General features: G+C 30.6%; 1 protein-coding gene and 1 long non-coding RNA gene across 2 annotated transcripts in view; both read right to left on the reverse strand.

Annotated features, from left to right (window-relative positions):
• Positions 1-19,463, reverse strand: part of LOC134705367 (neuroendocrine convertase 2-like) — a 38,922-nt gene extending 19,459 nt beyond the window's left edge. The window contains exons 1-13 of the mRNA XM_063564112.1: positions 19,344-19,463; positions 17,163-17,218; positions 16,885-16,903; positions 16,221-16,273; positions 13,724-13,809; positions 12,341-12,513; positions 9,298-9,427; positions 6,665-6,774; positions 6,127-6,230; positions 4,138-4,250; positions 3,603-3,720; positions 2,682-2,962; positions 1,083-1,166 (exon numbers count right to left, since the gene is read on the reverse strand). Coding sequence (XP_063420182.1) covers positions 1,083-1,166; positions 2,682-2,962; positions 3,603-3,720; positions 4,138-4,250; positions 6,127-6,230; positions 6,665-6,774; positions 9,298-9,427; positions 12,341-12,513; positions 13,724-13,809; positions 16,221-16,273; positions 16,885-16,903; positions 17,163-17,218; positions 19,344-19,442 — 1,426 coding nt within the window. The 5' untranslated portion in view covers positions 19,443-19,463. The remainder of the gene's footprint in view (positions 1-1,082; positions 1,167-2,681; positions 2,963-3,602; positions 3,721-4,137; positions 4,251-6,126; positions 6,231-6,664; positions 6,775-9,297; positions 9,428-12,340; positions 12,514-13,723; positions 13,810-16,220; positions 16,274-16,884; positions 16,904-17,162; positions 17,219-19,343) is intronic.
• A 1,291-nt stretch (positions 19,464-20,754) lies between these two features.
• LOC134705368 (uncharacterized) lies at positions 20,755-24,029 on the reverse strand. Its single transcript, XR_010105543.1, has 4 exons — positions 23,914-24,029; positions 22,473-22,531; positions 21,494-21,512; positions 20,755-20,821 (listed from the first exon to the last, which is right to left on the reverse strand). It is a non-coding gene; the product is annotated as an uncharacterized LOC134705368 (long non-coding RNA).
• Between the last annotated feature and the right edge of the window lie 1,359 nt (positions 24,030-25,388).

Below are 25,388 nucleotides of genomic sequence, written 5' to 3' on the forward strand. Positions count from 1 at the left end.
CCGTATTATGATAGGTTAGAAAACATAATTGCAATGATTGAAAGCCCTGGTTAGCTAAACAATGCATGCATGCTAGATCTAGTTTTAAAATATCAAAAGTTATTTTGAATTCCATAGAATTATTCATACATGTATATATATACATTGTGCCAACACTGTACTTCATTTTTTTTAGTATGCTTAATTCCTCGTTAGTCATTCATACATTTGTTATTGTTTGTTTTATTGTAAAAACCTTATTCTTGAAAATATGATAATAAATAAGTCTATCTTTTCTTTTGTTGCTCAGTATAATAAAAAAATTAATATACAATGTTATCTGATTATAAACAAAAATGTGAAACTAACAAAACTGAACTGCAATTCGTACAATATGTATGAATTGTTATTTACATTAATGAACTATTAAGGTAGATTCAAGGTATACCGCCATCTTGGATTGTTCAATAACAGTACAAAATCGGTCTATTTATTTGCCAAAATTAGATATAGTTGCAATTTAATGGCTAACTGTTTATTTTTGTGAAGAAAACTTGGTAATGTATTGTATTATACATAATATTGAAACAAATATTATTTTTTGTTTGTTTTAAGAATCATTTTCTGAAATAATTTTTTTAAGGGGAGATAACTCTTTCAGTTAAAAAATTAAACTAGACTTATAAGGATTTTTTTATTTTTACTTGTAGCAAGAAAACAAGTTCGATGACACCAATTTTTCTTTTGTTTTCTTAAAAAATATAACCAAACCTTACTTCTCATGATATATATCAAAATTCTACCTCAATTGTTTTAATGAACACATAATCGGTTTTTCATGAACAAACTAACCATATTTGGGCAAATTTCAACGACTCATAGCTTGAAAAATAGCAGGGTGACCCATACTGTTTATTATATGTTTAAAAAAAGCATAGTAAAATCTTCATTTTGGCTAATAATTCTGTTGCAAAAAGTCTTTACGTATGATTTAGCTTAATATAATGACTTTTATCTCAATCTGCACAGGTTCTAATTAACTTCACAACAAAACCATAAACACATGTCTGCTGCCATTAACTAAGTTAATAAAGATATTTTACCTTGTTGTGCAGGTTGTAATTTGCATTTATTTCCACAATTATATCCATGAATCAAAAGTTTCACTGATCTTACAGTACCTTTATCTAAAATGTATTAAACATCAGAAAATGTACTAAAATCTATAATTTATAGTGAACTGACTTGAAGGAAGGTGTATTTGGAAAACCATTGCAATTGTTTGGCAAAACGATTGATATTATTTTACTTAGTATTTTACATTAATTTGAAAGTGTTCTTAACATTATTGTAATGTTTTTTTTTCTGACTAACTGCAGTTTCGTAACTATATTCGATTGAGAATGGAAATGGGGAATGTGTCAAAAAGACAAAAACCCGACCATAGAACAGACAACAACAGAGGGTCACCAATAGGTCTTCATTGCAGCACGAAGTTCTCGAACCCGGAGGCGTCATTCAGCTGGATCATAAACAAATATACATACTAGTTCAGTGATAATACACGCCATACTAGACACTAAATCATACACAAGAAACTAAAATTAAAAATAATACAAGAAGAACAAAGGCAAGTGGCTTCTGACTTAGGACAGGCGCAAACATACGACGGGGTTAAACATGTAGAGAAGTAAACGCATAACAATACGCACATTAAAATTCAGTTCACGAGAAGACCAAGTCTGATATCAGAGAATGTAACAGAAGAAAATAAACAAAACGACAATAATACATGAATAACAACAGACTACTAGCAGTTAACTGACATGCCAGCTCTAGACTTCAATTAAACTCATTGAAAGATTATGTCTTTATCATAGGAATAAAAAAAATATTATATTCCTAAAGGAATGAACTAGAGGAGTTCTCGATATAGACTTTTTGTAAAAAGATAAACAAAACAATACTGATAAAATTGATGAATGTAAAATTTCACGAGCCGTAAGTCAAGGAAATTCATTATCAAGACTGGTATTTTTCGCAAATACCCCTCAAGCACATGCTATATCTGTTTAATTACACCAAATGTTAAGGTTCAAAAACGCATTGATGATTGTGACGTTACAAGCGTCTAGTCGGGTAGCGTATTTGTTTGCAAGTACAACGACAGAGAGGGTAAAAAAGGCATACCCTTTTTGCAAATACCCCGGCGGAGTTAAACAATGAACGATATTAATTTGATAACAGTAAATTGGTGACAAACACACTGGCTATCAAACAATCAAAATCCATGATTATTACATAACGTGTAAATATAGTGCATATCTAATGATAGTTCTTATGCAGCAATTCAAATTAGTAAAAAGAGGACGTTTAGGGTATATGTTAAGATTTCAAGTAAGTGGTCAATTCCTAATTCCGTGATCAAACAATTAGTATAAAGTGAAAAATTACAATGATATATTGAGCAGTATTGGTAAGAATGAAACTATAATTATTTGTTTTCGGGGTAGGAAATGTGCGTAGCAATTTGGTGAATGGTGAACTGGTAACCCAAATTTTTGGACAATACATAAAGATTTCTGGTTTTGGATACATAATTGTCCCGTTTTTTGTAGTATCTTAAAATAAATAAGTTTAAGATATTGATCTTTCAGACGAAACATTCATTATATATTGTTATTCAAATAGCTTAAATTTACTTAGAGTTTTACCAAACATAGGTTTGGGTTTTAATTTCCAGTATCCTTCAGGATTTTCTCCCCACATTTGAACGGTTAAAACAGTTAAGTTCATTGTTGTCGTCTGATCGAGAAATCTGCCCGGAAGGATAATTGATTTTGTTCTATTCGGCGATACCAGAGTCCACTGTATATGTCCTACATGTTGATGGGTGACAATTAATGATACTTCAACATGTTCTACATAAGTAACATTGCATCCACTGACCTTAACCACCAAATAATTGTCGTCGTCGCTCATTCTAAAAGAGAAAAAAAAAATATTGACCACTATTTGCATCAAATTGAATTACATGTGTATGTTTATATACTTTCAGTTCGCATAGATCATCATACATAACACCTATACACATTTACATAAATGAGTCTAGGCTTGATTCAGATTGAACGGCATGGATTTGTTATGTTTTGTCTTGAAACTGAAGCTTTTTTTACTTGAAATAGTAGATTTATAAAAAAAAACATAAACCAGATTTTTTGTCAGAGAACGTTTTTGATAAAACAAAAACATGCATTAAATTTTAGGCAATTTACCCAGATAAACATATGCCATTTATAATATTACATTACACTCATACAACGCAATAAGGGTAGAAAGGAGAAAATAAAATGTAAGGAATTCCTTATGTATAGTTTATAATAATAAAATGTGATTGTCATTTTCACAAGAATTATGACTTTTATTAAAGTTTTTGTTCTCGGTGGTATTGTTGTTCATTTTTGATACCCGTTATATGGCTATAGCTGATCTTTAATGTTATTCAGAAGTTTGTTAATGGTATATGTCTATACACAAGATGACGAATGTATTGTCATTGCCTTTATGTTCTTTTCTGATTTATATTATTGTAAGATATTCTAAATATGTATACTGTAACTTACGGATTGTCAACAACTTCTGTTGAATGACAACTTTGTCTGTCAGGTACTAGTTCCCAGGTTTTACTTCTTTCGACGAGGGCGCCAATATCAAGTAAACCAAATCCAAAGTATGATGATACTGAATAAAAATTCATTCTAAATTGATGTTAAAAGCTTTCAACTTGTTTATGCCCGTAACAAGTTACATTTTCAATATTGATCAATAATTGTTGTTCAAATGTTCTACGTTGCAAATGAGGGACAAATATACCAGAGGGACATTCAAACTCGTAAATCGAAATAAACTGACACCACCATGCCTAAACAAAAAGATAAACATAAAACACAAAATAGAAAAGGTCTAAGCAACACAAAACCAATCATAACTGAGGATTATTGCAGGTGCTCCGGAAATGAATCAGATCCTGCTCCACATGTTATAAACACTTGTAAAATGGCACAAATGTATTGGATATAAAATGAAATGCACTTATATTTCATTTTTTATTTTTGATCCATTATGTTTATCAACTATTTTCATTTTCTTAAGGCTTACCGTTAAATCCAGCAGCATTTGTAAGGAACTTGTTTTTGTTTTTATTGTTTACGAGATCACTTCTTGCAGTGTTTACCAGCAAATGCATAATGTCCCGATATGTTAAAAATGAACTGAAAAAAATATAATATAATTAATCTAAATCAAATATGAATTAAGATGTAAATAATTATGACAAGGCAGAAGTATATTAGTAGGTCTGGTTTAATATTTGTTATTGAAGATCGTCGATTTGTTTATTTATTCAAACTTGCTTTGTCATGATTTCGAATGGTAATAATTCAGGGTTTTGAACACTTATCAAGTATAAATAATAAAATACCTTAACTATTAAAGTTTTGATTGTCTGCGAGTGTTATGTCTATTGGCTCAAAAACATAATTTTGTCATTATAGTTTTTATATTATTTACTCCAACTGTAAATGGATTTAGAATTAAATCATTAGGAACGACTGTCAATTTTTTTTTTTATGTCTATTCAAAATAACATTAAAAATGTGGTGTATTTCAGTGTGAAACACTTTTTTTCGCTGTTATTTATTCCATTTGGGCGTATTTTGAATGTTAAATTTTGTTCTAATCATTAATCATACTTTGCCCATTTTTCATCAGTTATTCACACGAAAAGAATAAACATCATATCATGTTTTGAAAATGAATTTTTAAAAAATGACGGATAAATTAATGGTACGGTAATTTACAGATTAAAACGATAGTAGTTTAAGCTTTTGATTATGTCATTTGATAATTAGGATGTTTACGTTGAATATTCATTGGAATTCAGTGCTTTTGCTTATTTATTTTATATCGATGTTCAAATTTTGCTAATCTATACATTAAGAGACTAATCAATGTTAAATACAAACACTGCTGTTTGCATATACTCGAGATCGACTCTTGCTGGGGATTTATGAACCTTGTTAATTTAACTAAGTCGGGAATAGGATATAATGATATAATCATTGATGGAACAGCTCAGAGTAGTACAATTATACGGGTATATTAAGTCCTATCTCCGCGAAAACGTGTTGAGTTCAGTATCGGTAAACTTTTTTTTTTATTTTGACCGTTAAACATGGGCAGTGTCATTTTCAGTCGTTTAATTTCAATTCTGAAGTCCTTATAATAGACAAATGCACGAGCGTAACGTATCTATAACGGGCCCGTTAACACCAATCGTCGTATACTGGTAAGAATAAGTTTCATTTAGTGGACGCTGATTTTATATCGATTGTGTTATCATCTTTACATCGGAGCATATCCGTTGTCAAGTGTGGAACAGATATTTCCCAACGTTTAAACAACCCTTTGAGGCGTCGACAGAATAATTTCAACTTCATTTAGAAACCTTGATTTGATAATTTCTATCGTGATGGTAAATGCAAGCTTAAACATAATGCATAAACAGTGAGATATTCAATCAGTATACATATAATAGGGTTCATGCATGTATTTTACCTTTTAAAATATCTTTAATGTTAGTTTTCAAACTAGTGTCCTATAGATAAATTTATTAGTATTCTTAGCCTTCTTCTAAAATTGATTCTATTTCGGTATTTTAGGACATCACTTATAATGTATTCATATAAATCGATACACATTATGTAAATACTAGTACCTATATTGTTCAGTAGGTTTTCAGAAAATGTCAATGTTAATACATACAAGTAAAAACTAATGGCCAGTCTGATAACACACCTAAATCAAAAGCCCGCAAATGCTTTCTCAATTTTCAACTGTATTTGTTTTTTGACCTAGTGAATACTTCAGAAAATTGTCTATACCTACGATAATGAAAAATGATACATTACTGTTTCGTTCAAGAACTGTTAAAATCAATTGTTTGACTGTATCAGTTCAAATTGGATTGATATATGAAAAAACTTCTTGCCCTTGTGTATTATCAACACTATATTAGTTTACAATGCTTAAGATGTGAACGTGGTACTCGTTGTACATAGAAAAGACCTTTTGTTATTAACTTATTACTTTGCACTTAGAGCAAGAGCTACTGCACCGGATACCATAGGTGCTGCTGCGGAATTCTGGTTAAAATGCCTTGTCGTTTTGTTGACAATATCTGTTGTTGTTATCTGAAAAATACAATTTCTATGACAATGAATTCAATTTCTTTAAAGGTATGATTGCTCAGGTAGATTTTGATGTTTAGAAGCTAGTTCTTTGTTAGTCGTGTTTATTAAATCAAAATTTATTTTCTAACCAACTAACGACAATCGTGCAGCATTTCTTTCTAAGAAAAACAACAGTGTGGATAAAATTCAATTTCCGTTTTGAAGACACAATTTCATTAAAAAAATAGGACTATTTTAACTGACATATGCTTTATCTTAAGTAGACTTTTGCTTAAGTTTTTATCACCAGGTTAAGCACCTATATAGTAAAAGTCAAGGTAAAACCAACAAGAGTTTATTTATCCTAAACTTTATATCTATACTGAAAACCAAATATACAAATTATTACTTCATCGATAATTTACCAAGCATAAGGGATTTTAAAAGTTACGAACCACTTTAACTCTAGGATTTTTCTTTACACCTGGTTTTGTGGTAAAAGCTGCAACCATCATAGCACTGCAAGCTTTTCCGTTAGGAACTTTTCTAAGATTGTGCTGAATACCTACCAAATATAGATATCAAAGTTTCTGTTCTCAAGACATACGTTCAGTTCAAATCAATACTTAAGGTAGCAACACACAGCTAGATGTTAAGTTTCGCATTATGGCCCCTATGAATTTTTTAAATATGAATGTTTTTGTACAATAAAATAGATTTTTAGATAATCGAAGACAGATATAACCTTCTTATTGGGTTTATATGAACATTTAGATTGTTTTAACATGATTTATAGGCCATTTATATGATTGACAGTCCGTATTTTCCTACCCGTACCGTCCATAGGTTCATACATTATTTAAGTGTTTATCAACAAATATTTTCCGCTCGATCTTTTCAGTTCAATTTTAAAGAAAACGAGCAAAAATGCATATGCTTTTTTTGGACCACTTGATAGATATAAACCTATGGATTCAGGAAAGATATCAATTTTCCTTTAGAACAAATTTTGGAGACTTTTGTGACATGTTCACCCCCTTTTTTGCTATATTTGGTATCTAAGAAATGCAGATTGTTGCCATGGTTACACCCAAAAGGGATTATATTGCACCCTTATGACCATTCGAAATCAAATCTATGGAAGATTCTCTTTCTATAGGTTAATACATGCATAATACACATATAAAGCCTTATTTGTAAGACAGAAGGAGGAAGAGGGTGTTTAAAAATTATGAGTGTCAATTTTAAGTTTTTTTTCCTAACTGTGTATTGCTACCTAAACAGGACGTTCTAGATATTTAACCTTTGCTAAATAAAAAATGATTCATTTCGAATTTATTTTGTATTAAACATTCAATTAAAAACCGGAAGAAGCCATTTGTATGATTTTATGTAAAATTACCGGCATACTGTATACTTTTTACTCAGTGTGAAGTTGTATATCATATGAATAGGATGTAGCATTTTATCTCCCTTAGGAAGCTACTATTTGATTGGTATTTGGAAGGGGAGGGGAGCTAGGATAAAATTTAAAAAATGGCAGTACAGAAGTTTTGATTTATAATAAGGGCAGGATGAGCACTATCTTAAAAAAATGCAGAATAAACTAGTAAAAAAAGGCAGGACAGAGATTGCAATAAAAAAAATCCAGAACAAAATATTACACTATAGCTTTCCCCCACCCAAAAAAAACAGGATGTATCCCCAGTAAACGCATGCCCCACTCCCACTATCTTTTTCTTCGTTCAGTGAACCTTGAAATTGGGGTCATAACTTTAATTTGGCATTAAAATTAGAAAGATCATACCATAAGGAACATATATACTAAGTTTCAGTGTAACATAAAATAAAATATTGTCCTCCATGAAATATTGTCCGCTGACAGTATTTATAATGAAATATTGTCCACTGACAGTATTCCATAATGAAATATTGCCATTGACAATATTTTATAATGAAATAATGTCCTTGTCCATGAAATTTTGTCACCTCCTTCTGGACAATATTTCACTATGAAATTCTGTTCATGGCAATATTTCACTATGAAATTCTGTTCATGACAATATTTCACTATGAAATACTGATAAACATGATGAATATTGGCTTTGAAAATCTTTCTTAATCGATTTTTTTTACACAATTAGAAATAGTACACAAGCTGGCATGCATCATACAAATTTCGAGATTAATAACTAAAATGCCGTTGTATAGTAAGGAATTTATATTATTATTAATAGTAATATTCAAATTTGCATAGATACTTTACAAAAGGTTTATTACAGAGTGAAGAATTGTCAAATAGATATAGGAAGACGTGGTATGAGTGCCAATGAAAAAACTCTCCATTGTATGTTTCATTGTTTTTCATTATACCGTAAAAAATATAAGTAATGTACTGACAATGACTTATTTTGTAAATATATACACATGAATTCCTATAGACATTCTCTAACATGAATTTGAGTTGATAACCTCTACTTCATGAGACAAAATTCCTTGAAAACCTATGAAATATTGTCTCAATACTCAGAAATTTAAAAATATATCTAAAATATTACCTCCCTTTAACAGGACAAAATTTCCTAGTATTCATCTGTGAAATATTGTCTCAATTCACACAAATTATAACCTCCCTTTAACAAGACAAAATTCCATAGTATTCATTTGTGAAATATTATCGATATACTGACAAAATTTCTCTATGAAAATCTGTCCTTCTCTGGACATTTTTCCATAGAAGAGGACAATATTTGATGATGCATAGGTAGTAAATATTGTCTTGTGGTACAATATTCCATAGGACAATATTTTGCTTTGCTTCAACTTCATCAAAAACTACCTCGACCAAAAACTTTGACCTGAATCAGGACAGACGAACGAACGAACGGACGGACGGACGAACGAACGAATGAACGAACGAACGAACAGACGGTACGACGAACGAACGGACGCACATACCAGAAAACATAATGCCCCTCTTTTATTGTAGGTGGGGCATAAAATTCAAATTTGTTTCTCCCTTTCGTAGAATATTATTAAGCTATCACATGGATGAAACAATATATGTAGAAACTATATGAACGAGTACCTGCCACTGAAATAACGTATCTATTGGTTACTAATCTGTCATAAGCACAGCTATCACGGAAAAGGTTCTTTCTCTTTGCACCACTATTTCCTGTAGTAGAAACATACACAGAACCACGACCTTGCCTACCCTGTTAATAAAAATAAAGTAAAGCATTGATAATAATCGCCAAAATAGCTTGATGTGAAAAATATAATAGATAATAAACAAACCAAAGACAATACCTAAACCAACATGTAATCAATAAATCTTAAACATATAATAAATAATCTAAAAGAAGCTTTCGTATCTAGTATAGATTATTTTTAGTTAAAAAAAAATATATATAAAAATTACCACACAGCTTGCAATTGTAGATGGTCCCCAAATAAGACAATTAACTATAATATTTTCTAACAGGAAATATATGATGGCGATTCCAACATCTTTATATATGATTTCAGCATCATATGAAGAGAATTTTTGGTGGGTAGTGGTTAACTGACGGGAAGACGAGAACTTGCTGTAGCAGATCTTAACAAATATGTTTACTTCCAATCTTCCATATATAGTACCCCAAAAAATTAACCAGGTGTGTTAAACAAGTTAAAAGTCTATATGAGCTTGTAATTCAGTGGTTGTCGTTTGTTTATGTGTTACATATTTGTTTTTCGTTCATTTTTTTACATAAATTAGGCCGTTAGTTTTCTCGTTCGAATTGTTTTACATTGTCTTATCGGGGCCTTTTATAGCTGACTATGCGGTATGACCTTTGTTCATTGTTGAAGGCCATACGGTTTCCTATAGTTGTTAATGTTTGTGAAATTTTGTTCTTTTTGTGGATAGTTGTCTCATTGGCAATAATACCACATCTTCTTTTTTATACAATTGTATGGACGATAGACGACGACGTTCAACGCCAAATGTCTTTTTCTAGAAGTTCTACAAGAAAATTTGTTAATCAAGCACTCTAATATGGCATCATTTAAAAAAGATGGAAAAGGTGTTTGTATCACTGCACCTCTTTTAACGTTTCGAGCATCATCAAGATCGTCATTCTGCACGATGGTCTAGAAGTTATTTGTGTTCATTTGGTATGTTATCCCAATGTCTAAGGAATATAGGGAAGTTGGTCAACTAATTATTCTATTATTTCTGAAATATAATTAATTTGAAAAGATATGAGCTTTATTATTCAACCTGCCCGTTTTTGATACAAAATTCGTTTCTAGGATTATTTTTGATTTAAGTCCAAATTTTAGATATGTAAGGTTCCTATTCTAATACTTCCAAAATTGCCTCATATATCATTTAAAAAATGCCTGAACCAAGTCAGGAATATGACAGTTGTTGTCCTTCTGTTTGAGGTGTTTGAGATTTTGATTTTGTCATTTGGTTAGGGACTTTTCTTTTTGAATTTTCCTCGAAGTTCAGTATTTTTGTGATTTTACTTTTTTTTTTATATTTGTTATTTACTATCAATTCAAATTTAAAGTTTTATTTTTGAAAAATAAGGTTGAACAAGCGCTTATTGTGTTAATATGTTTTACTATAGGACTTTTAATTTCTTTTTTTAATCCTTTTATATAAAAATCTTGTCCAATTTTTAAGGCCGATATTTCAACAGCTATAAATAAAAATATGTACGGGCATTCGTGTCTTATGCCTCTTAAATATATGTATATTGAAGGTTAAAAGTCTGATCTGTTATTTAAAACCGTTTCAAAATATAGTGCATAAAATTATATTCAAATATTTTGAAAACTTTTGGGAAGTCTAAAATGACCGAATACCGCTATTTTAAACGATACAGCATGATTTATGATATCCTGAATTTGTCTTGAGAAAAAGCCAATATATCGATTTGCAATATGTTCATTCCGACCCGTACTATACAATAAATGGTAAAGTATTTCAATTCCGTGATTATGCAATTAGCTTTGTATCGACAGTTGACAATGGTATTTGTCTGTAATTTTTCAAAAAGAAAAGGAATTCTTTATGTGAATAAGAAAGATAATCTTCAGTTTTTGTGATTTTTATAAGATCCCTTTTTTTCATGACATTTATCAAATTATATTGTACAAAGTCTGTTGAGTGACCTACAAAGGTTTGATAAAATGCACATATAGACCACCGGACGCGTGAGAGCGGTTTATTTTCATAAAAGAATATCAAAATAATGCATTATGATACCCCCTTATTAGCCAAAAAATAAACACAACAGTTGTTTTGTTTTTAATTGTCTATTTTAATTTCATCAAATTAAAGATGTATACTAGTATCATTTTCCAATTTTGAATTTTTACTAAGAGTGACACAAATAAAGTAAAAACTAAAAACGAGGGACAAAAGATACCAAGGTGACAATCAAACTCAAAAATCTAAAATAAACTGACAACGCCAAGGCTAAAAATAAAAAAAGACAAACAGACAAACAATAGTACACATCACACAACATAGAAAAACTAAAGAATAAACAACACGAACCCAATAAAAAAACTAGGGGTGGTCTCAGGTGATAGTATCCTTTATCTCTGGTTCGATGGGATAGATGCGTTTCGCATAGTCACTTAATTTTGAATTATTTAGTGAAAGAACATCATCTATATAGCGTTTAGTAGAGTTAAAGGATATTGCTAACTTCTTATTTTTCTTCCTAAAAATTTCCTGCATGAATTCAGTCTCATAATAATAAAGAAACAAGTCGGCAAGTAGAGGGGCACAGTTTGTTCCCATCGGAATGCCGACAGTCTGTTGAAAAACACGTCCTCCGAACGTAACAAATATGTTGTCAATCAAGAAATCAAGCGTCTTGATAATATCAGTTTCAGAGAAATTTTTGTTTGAATCAGAGTGACCCGTTTGATAAAAAGAAATAAAATCTGCGATTCATCAAAAAAATAATGACCTTGAATTTATTTTAATAACAGCGAAACTCTATTCTCACATAAACACACTGTTTTGTTGCGTCTACTTTATTCAATGTTGCTTAAAAAATCACTTGCAGAAAACAGTGAATGGTGATATACAACAATCAAAAGATAGGTGACTACATAATTACATAAGTTGTTCCTTCTTGGAAAGCTTTTTCTTGATTTGCTGTCAACGGATATGTTTTTTTCCCAGTATGGAAATTGGCCAAATTACAGCTGTATACATCTATTACATCAGATTTATGTTTCAGCAGACTCGCATTGAATGTCTTAATAACAGAGGTTGATGCTATTCTTACATCTATCAAAAATAAATAAAACATAAATTATTAGCTTCTTGGTTATGTATCATAAACTATACCTGTACCATAGTTCCACGAAAACAAAATGTACGGATATAAAGTTGTAGCTAAACATTTGCTTTTTGTTGTCATGATGACACACTTACCGTCTTCATGAGAGCATTAAAAAAAACCACAAACAGCGAACTCAAAGGTAAATTCAAAATGGAAAGAACATGTATCTGAACAAATGGTAAAATTAAAAGCACAAACATGCACATCAAACGAAAGCTTCTGTACTTTTAATAACTTGGTTACAGGTATTTCCATATTTTCAATATGAGGGATTAAAAACCTGGTTTTATAGCTAGCTTGCAATAAAATGGAAATAGATTCGTAAAATATGATGGTTTTATCTTGAACGATTTTTCTTTACCTCAAATAATTTTTAAATCGTAATAAACTTTAAAACCCGAATATATTTTTAACCCTCTTTACTCTTCCCCTAATGCTATTACGAATCAAAATGAGTCAGATATTTGAAAAGTATTAATTAAATTAAACGAATAAAAGACGAATATCATTATGATTGATTGATTAATCGATAACATATTTGTTGATGTCATAAAGAAATACTTCAAGAAGCAAATATTATCCTTTAACTTTACATTCCGTCATTTTACTAGATAATGCAAAGTTTGGTGACTGTTGATCGGGTCTATCCCACCGAGGCCAACGGTCGAAGTGAATATCAGTTTTTCAAAAGTCAATTAAACCACATATTGACCGAAACAAAAGACAGTCATTGTTTTATTCCATATTCCGAAAGAAATGTATGTAATGGCAATTATTTACCTCAACTAATTGTACAACGGTTTTTTTACCAAAATTATGCACGTAAAAGCACGCGACGATTTGCGCGGTGAATATACTTTTTTCCGCTAAATCCCATTCATATTGAAAAATCTACTAAAATTTCATCAATATGGAATAAAGTATATTAGTTTATGTAACTTAAAAAGTATATCTTTCTAATTATTCAGTAACATTTACATCTTTTAAAGAATAAAATCACAGTGGTTAAGGACAAAATGTTGAAAGGATGGCACGAAAAGGATTTAAAACGACGGGAATATCTTGTAAGAATTGAAAAACTGTACATATGTAGTCCGACATTTTGACACTCTATGTGATTCTCATGCCAGAAAATAATAAAAAACATCAACTTGCCAACAAGTGTAGCTCCAAATGCAATTCCAATAGTGCCCTGGCCATTCTTCTTTGCTGCCACAATGCCGGCTACTCGTGTGCCATGTCTTAAAAAAATACCGGAAATAGGTTAGCTTAGTTTCATTTTTTTACATAAATAAGGCCGTTAGTTTTCTCGTTTGAATTGTTTTACATTGTCTTATTGGGGCCTTTTATAGCTGACTATACGGTATGGGCTTTGCTCATTGTTAAAGGCCGTACGGTGACCTATAGTTGGTAATGTTTGTGTCATTGTTTGGTATTTTGTGGATGGTTGTCTCATTGGCAATCATAACACATCTTCTTTTTTATATTTGATAAAAAATTTCAGTGCCAAAGCAATTGGTTTATTATATCTGTTTATGGAATCATTTACATAGAAGTAAATTGCTTGATACATTCAAAATCATCCCTAAAAACCATGTAATTGTTTAACAATGTACCATGAATAAAGTATTGTAAAAAAAATAATTCCAAGTCTGTACTACCTTTTTTATATTTACGAGTTTGACTTTAAAATTGTTCTGTGCTGCTGATAATGTCAACCTGCCACATAAATACTACTGATGTGTAAGGAAAATGTAAGCAGAAGATATCTTCAAATGATTTTCAATGCAATTCAGACTACCTAAAATCCTTCTATCAGCAGTTTTTCGACTAATCAAAAAAGTTGGACATGTAACTTTTGGTCTGAATCTCTTGAAATTAAATTACAAACAAGAGCGATGAGATTTTGCTTGTTTAATTTAATTTCTATTTTCCAGGGCTACAAAACCATTATAACTAAAATGAACATCTACACACGGTGCAGCATTTCAACTCTTTTCTGACTTAAACTAAATCGAAATCTTTTTCGAAGGTAATACTGTTTACTTTTTCCATATTGTTTTTACATTTCAAAGAAATATTATTGGCCCATATGGAGAGGATAACCTCTTGATAAATACCTCGTGAGGTTTTCTGTTACCATTTGCATAAGTGTAGGAAGCATGTCAAGACTAGTAGTTTCTGATGTAATTGGTTTTAGAGTTTTAATAATTATTTAAATATATATTTGATATGCATGTACATTTCAGCAACTGGTTAGTTTAGACACATCTGATAGGGACGTTTTTTAAACAGACAGACTGACTTCTTTCTGTGTTTCGCGTCTCCTTTTATAAAAATTCGGAAATTAGATGATAAAAAGATGTAATATCGGAAATTAGCAGGATTTAACTGGATGTAAATTTCTATGAGCAAAATAATTTTTAAAGTTAACTGTTTATAAAAGATGCAGGTACAAATAACTTTTGTACTGTTTTCAGTTTGATTAAAATCTACAGTAACTGTAATTTTATATGATATCTGTAAGATAACGTGTGTTGTCTACAGATCAAAAACAAAATTCTATTCAGGTGTCAAATCAGTGTAACAAACAAAGTATGAAGGACGTTTAATAGTGGCAAGATAGTGTTTCCCATCAGGGTAAGTTAGACATCATAATATCGTAATAAAGGGAAAACGGTAGTATAACATTTACTTAGAATTAAGTTGGCCTTTTGTGTACCCAAGATAGGGCGTAGGAAGTCAACTTAAGAGCGCTGTGATTGGATGTAAGAGCACAATATATTTTTTATTTATCTATGAATAACTGCAGTGTGTAGATTTACAATATAAATTTTAAAACCTATTGAAATATATTCTAGAGAATATTCGAAAAGGCTTCCAAAATTTCATACATTTGTGGTAAAATGACGGTGGACATGATTAACATAAACCAGCTCCGTTGGAAATTGGTCATGATACTATATGGCTTCCATTTTTAAAATAGAATAATAAAGTACTAACACCACGCATAACTGTTTTATCCAGGTTTTTATTATAAAAAGTGGTAAATTTAGAAAATGTTATTATTGTCGCCTATGGCAGAATAAATAGTACCGTTTTCCCTATAGACTATCAAATGACTTTTTTCAATATAACATTCGTATAAATCTAACACACTAATATAATCCCAAAGGCTCTGCTCGATCGACTATAACAACAATATTAATTGAGAGGATGTGTGATATTAAAAAAAAAAAATATCATATGCACTGATGTATAAATTTCAGTAGATGATTTATGTGATAGAACGTTAGGCAGATGAAAGGTTTGATAAACAGTGGCTGATATCGATCGCAAGACGCCATATATATTAAAAAGTCTAGTAAATCCTTTGTGGCCGTAAATGATATCGATATCATCATGGATAGCTGATACAACCCGATTGGCATTGGTTATCTTAAACAAACAGTATACCTTTATAATTAATAACGCGGTATATGATAGATATTGGTATCAAATTTGAAGAAAACAAATTGGATATTGTATAATAAATAATTACTCAACACTGGTATATTTTGGCTGTATAAATTTTGAAAATCAAAAGCTACGTGACAATATATAACAAACTAAAATGTATGTTCGAAATGATATAAATAACGTATTTACTTACTTAAGTGATGCTTGATGTTGTCTTCTCCGTGTAGCAGCAGACATTGGTCTAGTCTTAAAGAAGCAAATAATTATGTATTGATACTCAACTAAACGACAATTAGTTATCATGGATATGAGAGCCTAAAGATAACAAAGGGATATTTAATCTCAAAAGTCGAAAGTAAATTGACATCGCCATGGATAAAAACGAAAAAGACAAACAGACAAACAACAGTAAACAAAATACAACACAGACCACGAAAGAATGAGCAACACGAAGAGTCGGTTAAACAAAGAGTGAAATAAAAAATAAATGATCAGTTGCAGATTGACAACTACTGCATCTAGATATATTGTATCATTGTCTACATTAGTTTGATATTTGAGAACTCACCATCATACCATCATGGTGCGTAAATAAATGCAAACTGTAATTAATCGCAGACTTTTTAGTCTGACTCGAAAAAAGGTTGGAACCAAACGAGGTGCATGCAATATTGATCTGTTTTTTTCAGTTTTATCTGTTTCAGTGAATTTGAACATATATGTTTATGTACATATATGTTTTCTAGATACTAATTAGACGTTTCAAGATTTTTATGGAATTGGTAGAGGTTATATTAATGAGACCGTTCAAATTCTTCAACAAATTAAATTACTTGAGATAAACTTTGAATGCTTACCCAAAATGACTGTCGTGACCTGAAACAAATGCAAACATCTTATGATTAGTCACAAAGGACGCATTTTATTAACTTGTTATCTACCTTTTATCATATTAAAACCAGTACCATTTACTTTTAATATTTATCGTTTTACTCACAAAATTTCAAACGTCTCATATCTTACTATTTCTTATTCAAACAAATAAAACGTAGTCACGAACTTTCTTATCAACTATTCGCCGTTTTGACTGTAGCAGCAATCCTGTCTAAACTAGCTGATATGCCTGTTGACTTACCGAGTTGGATTCCCTTGTTTACTTTTGTTTGTATAACCAGCATCCAGATTCCTATCCTAAAAAAGGAATTATCGTGTGAAAGTGATATAAACGGAACCAGCTATATAGATTGTATCAGATGGTATAATATAAGAATAATTCTTCAGAAAGTATGCTTATGATCAAAATAGTATATTCTTCATATATTTACTATATGTTATAAGATGCCATTATTGTTGTGTCTGCTTCTTTTATTGGGCAAGGTATACTGCCATCAATAAGACTTTCACAGTGACACATATCAATTTTTTTTTAAATTTCGCGTGGAAATGTCAACCTCCCTGTTATTATTAAAGTCGACTGGCTACGGATAACTTTAGTATTAGATTATTTGTAAAATTGTAGTCTCGTTCTGAATGACTATGATATATTTTGCTCTAGCTGTTACCCAAATGGTAATGAATCAATAGACATATACGTGTCGGCTTTATTCAAAATACCAACAGAGTGACACTGATTTTGTCAATATGCCCTTTTGTATTTCTTTTATACATAATCACGTGACTATTTTTTTTAAGAAATACTCAATTAGCATAAAGAAAACGGCAAGTAGGAAAGGTATACTTCTAATCTTCAATCTACATTCTGCAGAAGGAAAGCCTAAAAAGAACTATAGACTATATTCTTTTATACTTTGAACGACAAAATTATTCTATATCTCCACCTCTGACATTCTGACGTCAAACTCCCGGATTTGCGTCAGAGTCAGTGTTGGTCTGACCATTTGGTCCCAGAACTTAAAATCTCTCAATCGTTTATGGATGGATATAACATTCATAAATACAATTGAAGAATAAGGAAGCACTGAATGAGGTTATTGAATGTGACCTTTTGTGCTTCTTTGTGGTTTTTTTACTGTGATTTAGGAACCTGTTATTTTTGTACATCCTATCATTATAATATTGTGTATGATATTATCGTACTCTTTCCTTTCATGTTTATCTATATGCCTTTGGTGTTACTTCGATACATATGTGGCTTTGTACTTATACTTGCCGTTCTTGTGCTATTGTAAATGAATACATCCTGTCAATGTGTAATTGTTCTATCGTAAATATGTGTATTCTTGTCTTTAATTGTTGATAATAGGTTTGGTCTATATGACATTTTGTGCTTCTTTTTTACATATTTGATTGTTTTATAGTGATTAAGATTATAACACAATGTTATAAATTCTATATATAACTTTTGGACAAGTTCCCATCTCGGTCTATTTCTGAAATTTATTCTTACATATTTTTGACTTTTTTACTCCTGTATGCTAACATTGCCTATGTAAATTTTAAAACTGTTTGTATGCACATTGAACGACAAATTTATGTGACGTATAAAATTTGCTGACGTCAGACACTCAAATCAATGAATGTGTTCGTAGATAGTAGATGTTTTTGTGTTCTGTTAAAATGTCTCTTTTTAAATTGTTATACGATGATGACTGATGTACCCGTATTTTGAATATTTTATTCATTGTGTCTGTTTATTTAACGCATCAATGTAAATATAACGGAATTGGTGAGACTGTCATTAAAGTGAGAGGGTTAACGATATAGAACCAGGTATAGTTCTACATTTGAAAGGAAGTCAGGAATTTGACGGTTCTTGTCCATTCGTTTTGATGCGTTTAGTAATTTGATTTAGCCATGTGATTATGGACTTTCCGAATTGATTTTCCTCTAAGTTCAGTATTTTTGTGATTTTACTTATGACTGCTGTACCCTTATTTGGAAGTTTTACCTAATTTGTCAGTTTGTTATGTTTACCCATCGTTGTTTATGTAATGGAATTTGATGCGACAAGTCATACAAGTGAGAGGTTTAGCTAACTTTAAAACAAGTTTTAATCCATCATGTTCTTCATAAAAGAATGTCTGTACAAATTCACAAATATGACAGTTGCTAACCATTCGTTTGATATGTTTTATCTTTAGATTTTCACATTTGATTAAAGACTTTCCGGTTTGATGTTTCTTCTGAGTTCAGTTTTTTTTATCGATTTTACTTTTTATGCATCTCAAATTTGTGGAATAATTACAAAAAAGAGGACAAAATGTGCTCTTAATGATATGATAATTTCATGTCATACTAATAAAACGACATAAACAATAACTTCAGCAGTAAATCGATAACAGGTAAATCTACTCACAATATTAAGGTCAGCGTGGTCCTGTATACCATTGTCTACTACACCCACGGTCACGCCAGTACCGTTTACACAGCTTTCCCAAGCTGTTAATACGTTCATGTCATATTTATTAGTATAAGAATTGTCCTAAAAGATAGTGGTAAGCCGTTAGAAAGACATATATAAGTAACAAATTCCTCTGAATTTCTTTTAACGCTTAAGCCAAAACATTTAGAAATTAAAAAATTATGACACAGTTTTTCAAAATATAAATTATCTATTAGTTTAAGTCGAAGTTTGATGTGTACCCCATTTATGTTTTAGTGACACTGTCGTCAAGAAATAAAACAATCAGGAATGAAAAGATATATACCAATTTGTATTCTTCAAATGTTGTAAGCTTTTTTCATAATTTGAACCAATAATCGAATTTCCATTTCAACCCGTAAAGCTTGTGTTACGTTTTGTACAATCAATTGCCTTAACATATAATTTAAATTTAAAAAAAAAGATATATGAAAAAGCATGTTTAAACATCGAGCGGCAAGGAATCGTATGAAATGACCAAAATCCTGAATTATAAACATGATCTTAGAATCTTACACAATTGACAAAAACAAATTCATGCCTCAGAAATAATGTTTAAAAAGACCTGTATGTTTAAAGATAATTGTTACACATATATCATCAATAAAAATAAATGAAAGCTACCGTACACATTTTGATAAAATGAGAAGCTTTTTGTTTGTGCTTAAGGGGGTAGACCTTGGTTCAGGGAGATAACTCTTTAAATCAGTTATGCGTTTGTAAACGTCAAGTATCATCAATGTATTTTAAGCATTTACCTGAAACAGATTGGAAATAATCTATGTAACCTAGAAGCTAAGAATATAGTTATGAAAATGGTTGACACAAACGTACTGATGATTTTAAGAGTTATTTCCCTTAACCTAGGTCTACCGCCTTAAGTTATAATATTAAATTGATAAATTCAGGGATTTCGTCAAGTATTAAATTTCAAACATAGAACAACTGAGTTAAGCATTGTAAATAATAAAAAAAAGTATGAAAAGTGTTGAAGATGAGTACCATTTTACTCTAGTGTGTCCTGCGTATAGGCATGAACGACTGCAGTTTTTACCAAATTATTACTGTTCATGGCCAAATGTGACAAAACTTATGTATTTGTATCAAACCTAATCTAGATCTTTAGTTGGAAAATTATGTAATTATTTGAAATCTGCCTGGCAGATTAGATCACATTTAATAAGTTGATCATTTTTCTATTGTACTATCTTATGAAATTGTTCTCTGTTGTTTATTGTGTGTCACAATGTAAATATGTTTGTGTTGCTATAGCATGTAACTACTGCTTTGCAAATAAAGAATTCATTCATTCTATCAAATGATGATTTTCTTTCTGTTTTACTTACAAGATACCACATATTCTGCCATTCAGGATCGGTAATGTTGAAGGTGCAGTGTTGACATTCTGCAAACTTAAAAACAAAATCAAAAAATGTGTAATGCAAACTGCAGTTGACAGTTTGTGTAATGAAGAATTAATATGATTTTTAACTAAGAGACTTATATCATGTATATATTACATCTGATAATATAAATCAAAATGACGACATAATTGCCCAGAGGTTTTTCTTTTTTTTTTATTGGGGGGAGGGATTGATACATTCAATAAAACTGGTTCGCATTAAGACACACTGTCCTATTTCCTTATGTAAACTGCATATAATACATTTTAATGTTTTTTTTTAAATAGAAATCATTGATTTCTAAGAGTCAAATATTACTTTAGGTTTACATTTTTTTTTAGTTCTATAAGGAGTGTGCAGCTATCAAAGTATTTACTAGGTTTTGAATGAAAAATGGCAAATCGAATTTATCTTACGCTCTGTTGTGTTGATTAATCGTCAAACAATCGATTTTGGCAGATCAGTAAGAATTCATAAAACTGTGTCATACAACTGTCTTGTGTTGTTGTGTGTACGTTTTATGTATTGTTAGGATACAGTACTCGGGTTTGGAAAGAGGCGTCATAATATCCTCGAATTCTTGTATCCAATGTTTAATAATGAGATTCGAACATGTACAAAACCTTTTTTTGGTTGAATTTGCATTCCGTTTCATCTGGTATAAGTGTTATAATTTCTTACCGACCCAAACTTGAAGACCCTGAAAAATATTTGACAGTATACTACTACGACAATAAAACCATATTATTATGAAAAATAATAGTACTAGAACTTTAAACATGTTAAATGGTAAGCAAATGCATTATAAAAGTAGTAATCAACCCAAAAGCCTTCTTTACACGTCGGAGACATCGTTTAAATGCATTTTAAACCGATAAACTACTTTCCAAAATATCACTAATTGTTAAAAAAATTCGAACGTTTCGATTTAGCAACGATAAAATCAAAATTTCAAACACGTGAAAACTTTTGATTTAAAAAAACACATTAACAAGAAATATGTTTTAAAGTGAGTATCACATAAATCACATATTACAGATATTCCAAATTCCGACATCAGTGTTAACAGTCTAGTTCTCTCAAATCTGTACTGTTTCTTTTCTTGTCTTTGTGATCTTATCCGATGAAATAACCACTTTTTTTACCGATTTTTATAAGTTTGTTCTCATGTTTTGCCTTTACACCACTGCCACAGGTAAGAGGATGGTTGAGCGCCAGCAAACTTATTAAATCCTGCGGAATTTTGTAGGTTCAGTCTAGATTCAGAGTCTGCTATTCAGTGGTGGTCGTTTCCTTCATATCTTGTTTTCTTTTACATTTTAGTGTTATAAGGATATAAGGAGATGTGGTATGAATGCAAATGAGATCACATAAATCGGGTTTATAGTTCCCTCGTGTTTTTTGTTTCTTCACCAGCCTTTCAAAGAATGTCATATCTTCATGCATAAACAGGTTAATGTTATATGAGTAAACGCTTTATTATTTTTTTTGTTTTTTACAGCTCTACAACTATCCTCTCGATTAGTTTAGATTTGTGCGCCACTGATGTGTCTTGTGTAGAAAAATGCTCTATGGCGTTCTGAATTTTTAAGCCTTGTGTCTGTAATATATTTTGGTAGTTTGTTTGATACCAGCACAAATAACTATTTCCAAAACTTACCAAATCAAAGTGATTCCAAACAATTGTTTGCAGTTCATTGTTAAAGAAAGGAACAGTATCTAAAAGTAACAAGGATCATTTATATACTATGGTTAAATGTTTGATTTTTGTTTGCATAGATCCTTAATGGGTTTAGATTTAGATTTTTTATTGGACAATATTAGGAAGTTAATTATCTTTTCCGATCTTCTGCTTCTTTTATAACATTTCTATAATATTGTATGATAACAAGGAATTATTTGAATCTGAAATATTTTAAATTCTGGAACATTTATTAGAAATGAATGATAAAAATATACTATGGCTATGGTTATTTTTACTTTAACTAGCATTGCATGCTGAACTTTCTAACCCCACTAAGCCATGCATGCATTGCTAATCCTATTTAGTTCGGTCAGTTTACATAATGAATTTTTCATGAATTTTACAGAATTTAACATTATTCCAGATTAAAATAATTCCTTTTTAATGATCATTTCATGTTTTATTTCATGTAGAGTCAATTAAATGCTGACGTGGTGTTGATATGTTATGCAAGCAAAGAAACAAAAACCAGTTGGTTAAAACATAATATTATCCACCAAACCATAAGTTAATGTTTTTTTCACGAAAAACGTGATCAGTATCTTACTGGTATAAGAAATGTTAATTATACCCCCTGTTTAGAACTTTGCTATGATAAACACTATAGTATAACGGTTCGGTTGAACACATTTATACAAAACGAATGAAAATCATGACATTTTTCTAACCCTTTCTGTTTGAGAAATGAAAAATGTAAAACGACATAGTTCTAGAGTTTAAACTTCTCTACATAAAACAAAATACTAAAATAAACACAACACCAGCGACCAAACGCGTTAGATACAAAGGAAAAAAGCTCAATGTCCATGAGACAGGTGCATCACTTCATATGTATATGTTTTGACAAAAGTCATTGATTCACGTTTTATGAGTTCAACTATTAGTTGGTGTATATAACCAATCGTAGTCCAGCGGACAACTGTTGTGATTGTGGTATAAAACACTAATCTGAAAGCTGAGATAGAAAAGTAATAGCTCATACAAGTATTATTCTGGTTGATGTATAATTGAGGTGTCATCTTAAACGAGTGACATACTCTTTCATAAAACATCAACAAAATAACATAAAATATCGAACTACGAAGAAAATTCAAAACGGAAAGAAAGTAATTGAATGAAAAAATAATAAACTCAAACACCTCAAACGAATGAATTACAACTGTTATGTCCTGACTCTGATTAGTATAACATGTGATTACCATGATTACGGTGTTACGATGACAAGGCATACATTTAAAAAAAAATCATAGTAAAGAATGTGATATGATATGAGATAAAACAATTTGTAGAATTCAATAATTAAATACAATTAGTGCATAGAAAGTAAAGTTAAATAGTTAATGATAAACGTACTTACTTATCAGCAGACAGTTCAAATAAACAAATTTACGATACTGATTTTGTATCACACCATAAGTGTTCCGGGAATAAAATGATCTATTTCGCTTTAACTACTTCAACATTATAAACAAAATTAAGTTATCAAGTGAATTTTATAATACTGTTATTACTTTTGATCAATCCCATTTGCTTCCTTTAATAATATGTTTAACCTAAAAAATACCTTAAGAATATTGTGTAATTTGTTTTAAATTTTAGAATTATTGTAGATTGGGATAAGATCGTTGAGAAATTATCAAATGAATTATCATTTTTTTAAACAATTTGGTTTCAAAATGTTTTCTTAATACATGTAATATCGTTTGCTATTTTTTTTTAGGAAATACAAATAAGTTTTATTTATAAGTTCTGATAAATGTCATCGGTAAAAAACAATTAACATGTAACAGTTAAAGGTACGTTTTAAAACATTATTGAATCGGTTCAAAAGAAAGATCAAATTAGGGATCTCTATGAGAGATGTCTACAGCTTTTTTCTATTTCCATAGAACGTTGGCTTTTGTGTTGCAATATAAATCAATTCATACATTTCAAAAGTGTCGATAGACAACATTCTGAACCGCGAAATCATAGCTCTCCACATTGAAATTAGTTAAACCATTTAACGAAGTTAAAATGAAATTGTTTCATAAATTATCACGACAAAAAATCCAACATGGTAAACCAAGAGGACAATAAAACACTATAAGTCGACGAAATAGTGTCAAGATATAAGTCACACTGTGTTAAACTGTTGTTGTACTATATGTGTTTGTCCTTTGAATCGATGTTAAGTGCCCGTTTTAATTGGTTTCTTACTGTTTGTTCTTATGTTGAACTGTTTCACTACAGTGCAAGGTGCCATGGATGGTTATGCATCTGCATGCATTGTCAGGAGCCAATACTGTGGGTTTTGATTTATTTGATTTACATTAACCAGACTGGTTTTTTTTTACTAATGTTACATCCACTCCCCTACTTTCCATCCCTGGCAGATGTAGCAAACATTTGTGACAACAATGTTGTGCGATCTTTCGGTTGATTAAAGTCACGCTCATTCAGAAATAAATTATGCTTGACCAATGGTAGCACTTGAACGCTCTTCAATGTGAAGGTGCAAACACGGTGGCGTTTTCAATTTACAAACTTGAGGAGGCAGATATGGAAAAAAAACATTGACATTCCAACATTTGTGCAAGGAACATACACAGAAACTTATATTAGTTGATTAAAAAAACATTTAAACTGTCGCTTAACATTGTCGTATGTCTTGGGGTGTAAAGACTTGTTGCACAATTAGCACGTGGCAATTGTTTTCCTATATTTTCTACATTCGCACGTAATCATTTTGATTGGATGCAATCTGTTAAGACTGCAAGCAATGAAAATCATTACTTGTGTCTCCGAAATTCTATCTCAATTCGCCAGAGATGGATGGGAGAGGAGTAGATC

Source organism: Mytilus trossulus, chromosome 2, assembly GCF_036588685.1.
Source record: "Mytilus trossulus isolate FHL-02 chromosome 2, PNRI_Mtr1.1.1.hap1, whole genome shotgun sequence".
Lineage (NCBI taxonomy): Eukaryota > Metazoa > Mollusca > Bivalvia > Mytilida > Mytilidae > Mytilus > Mytilus trossulus.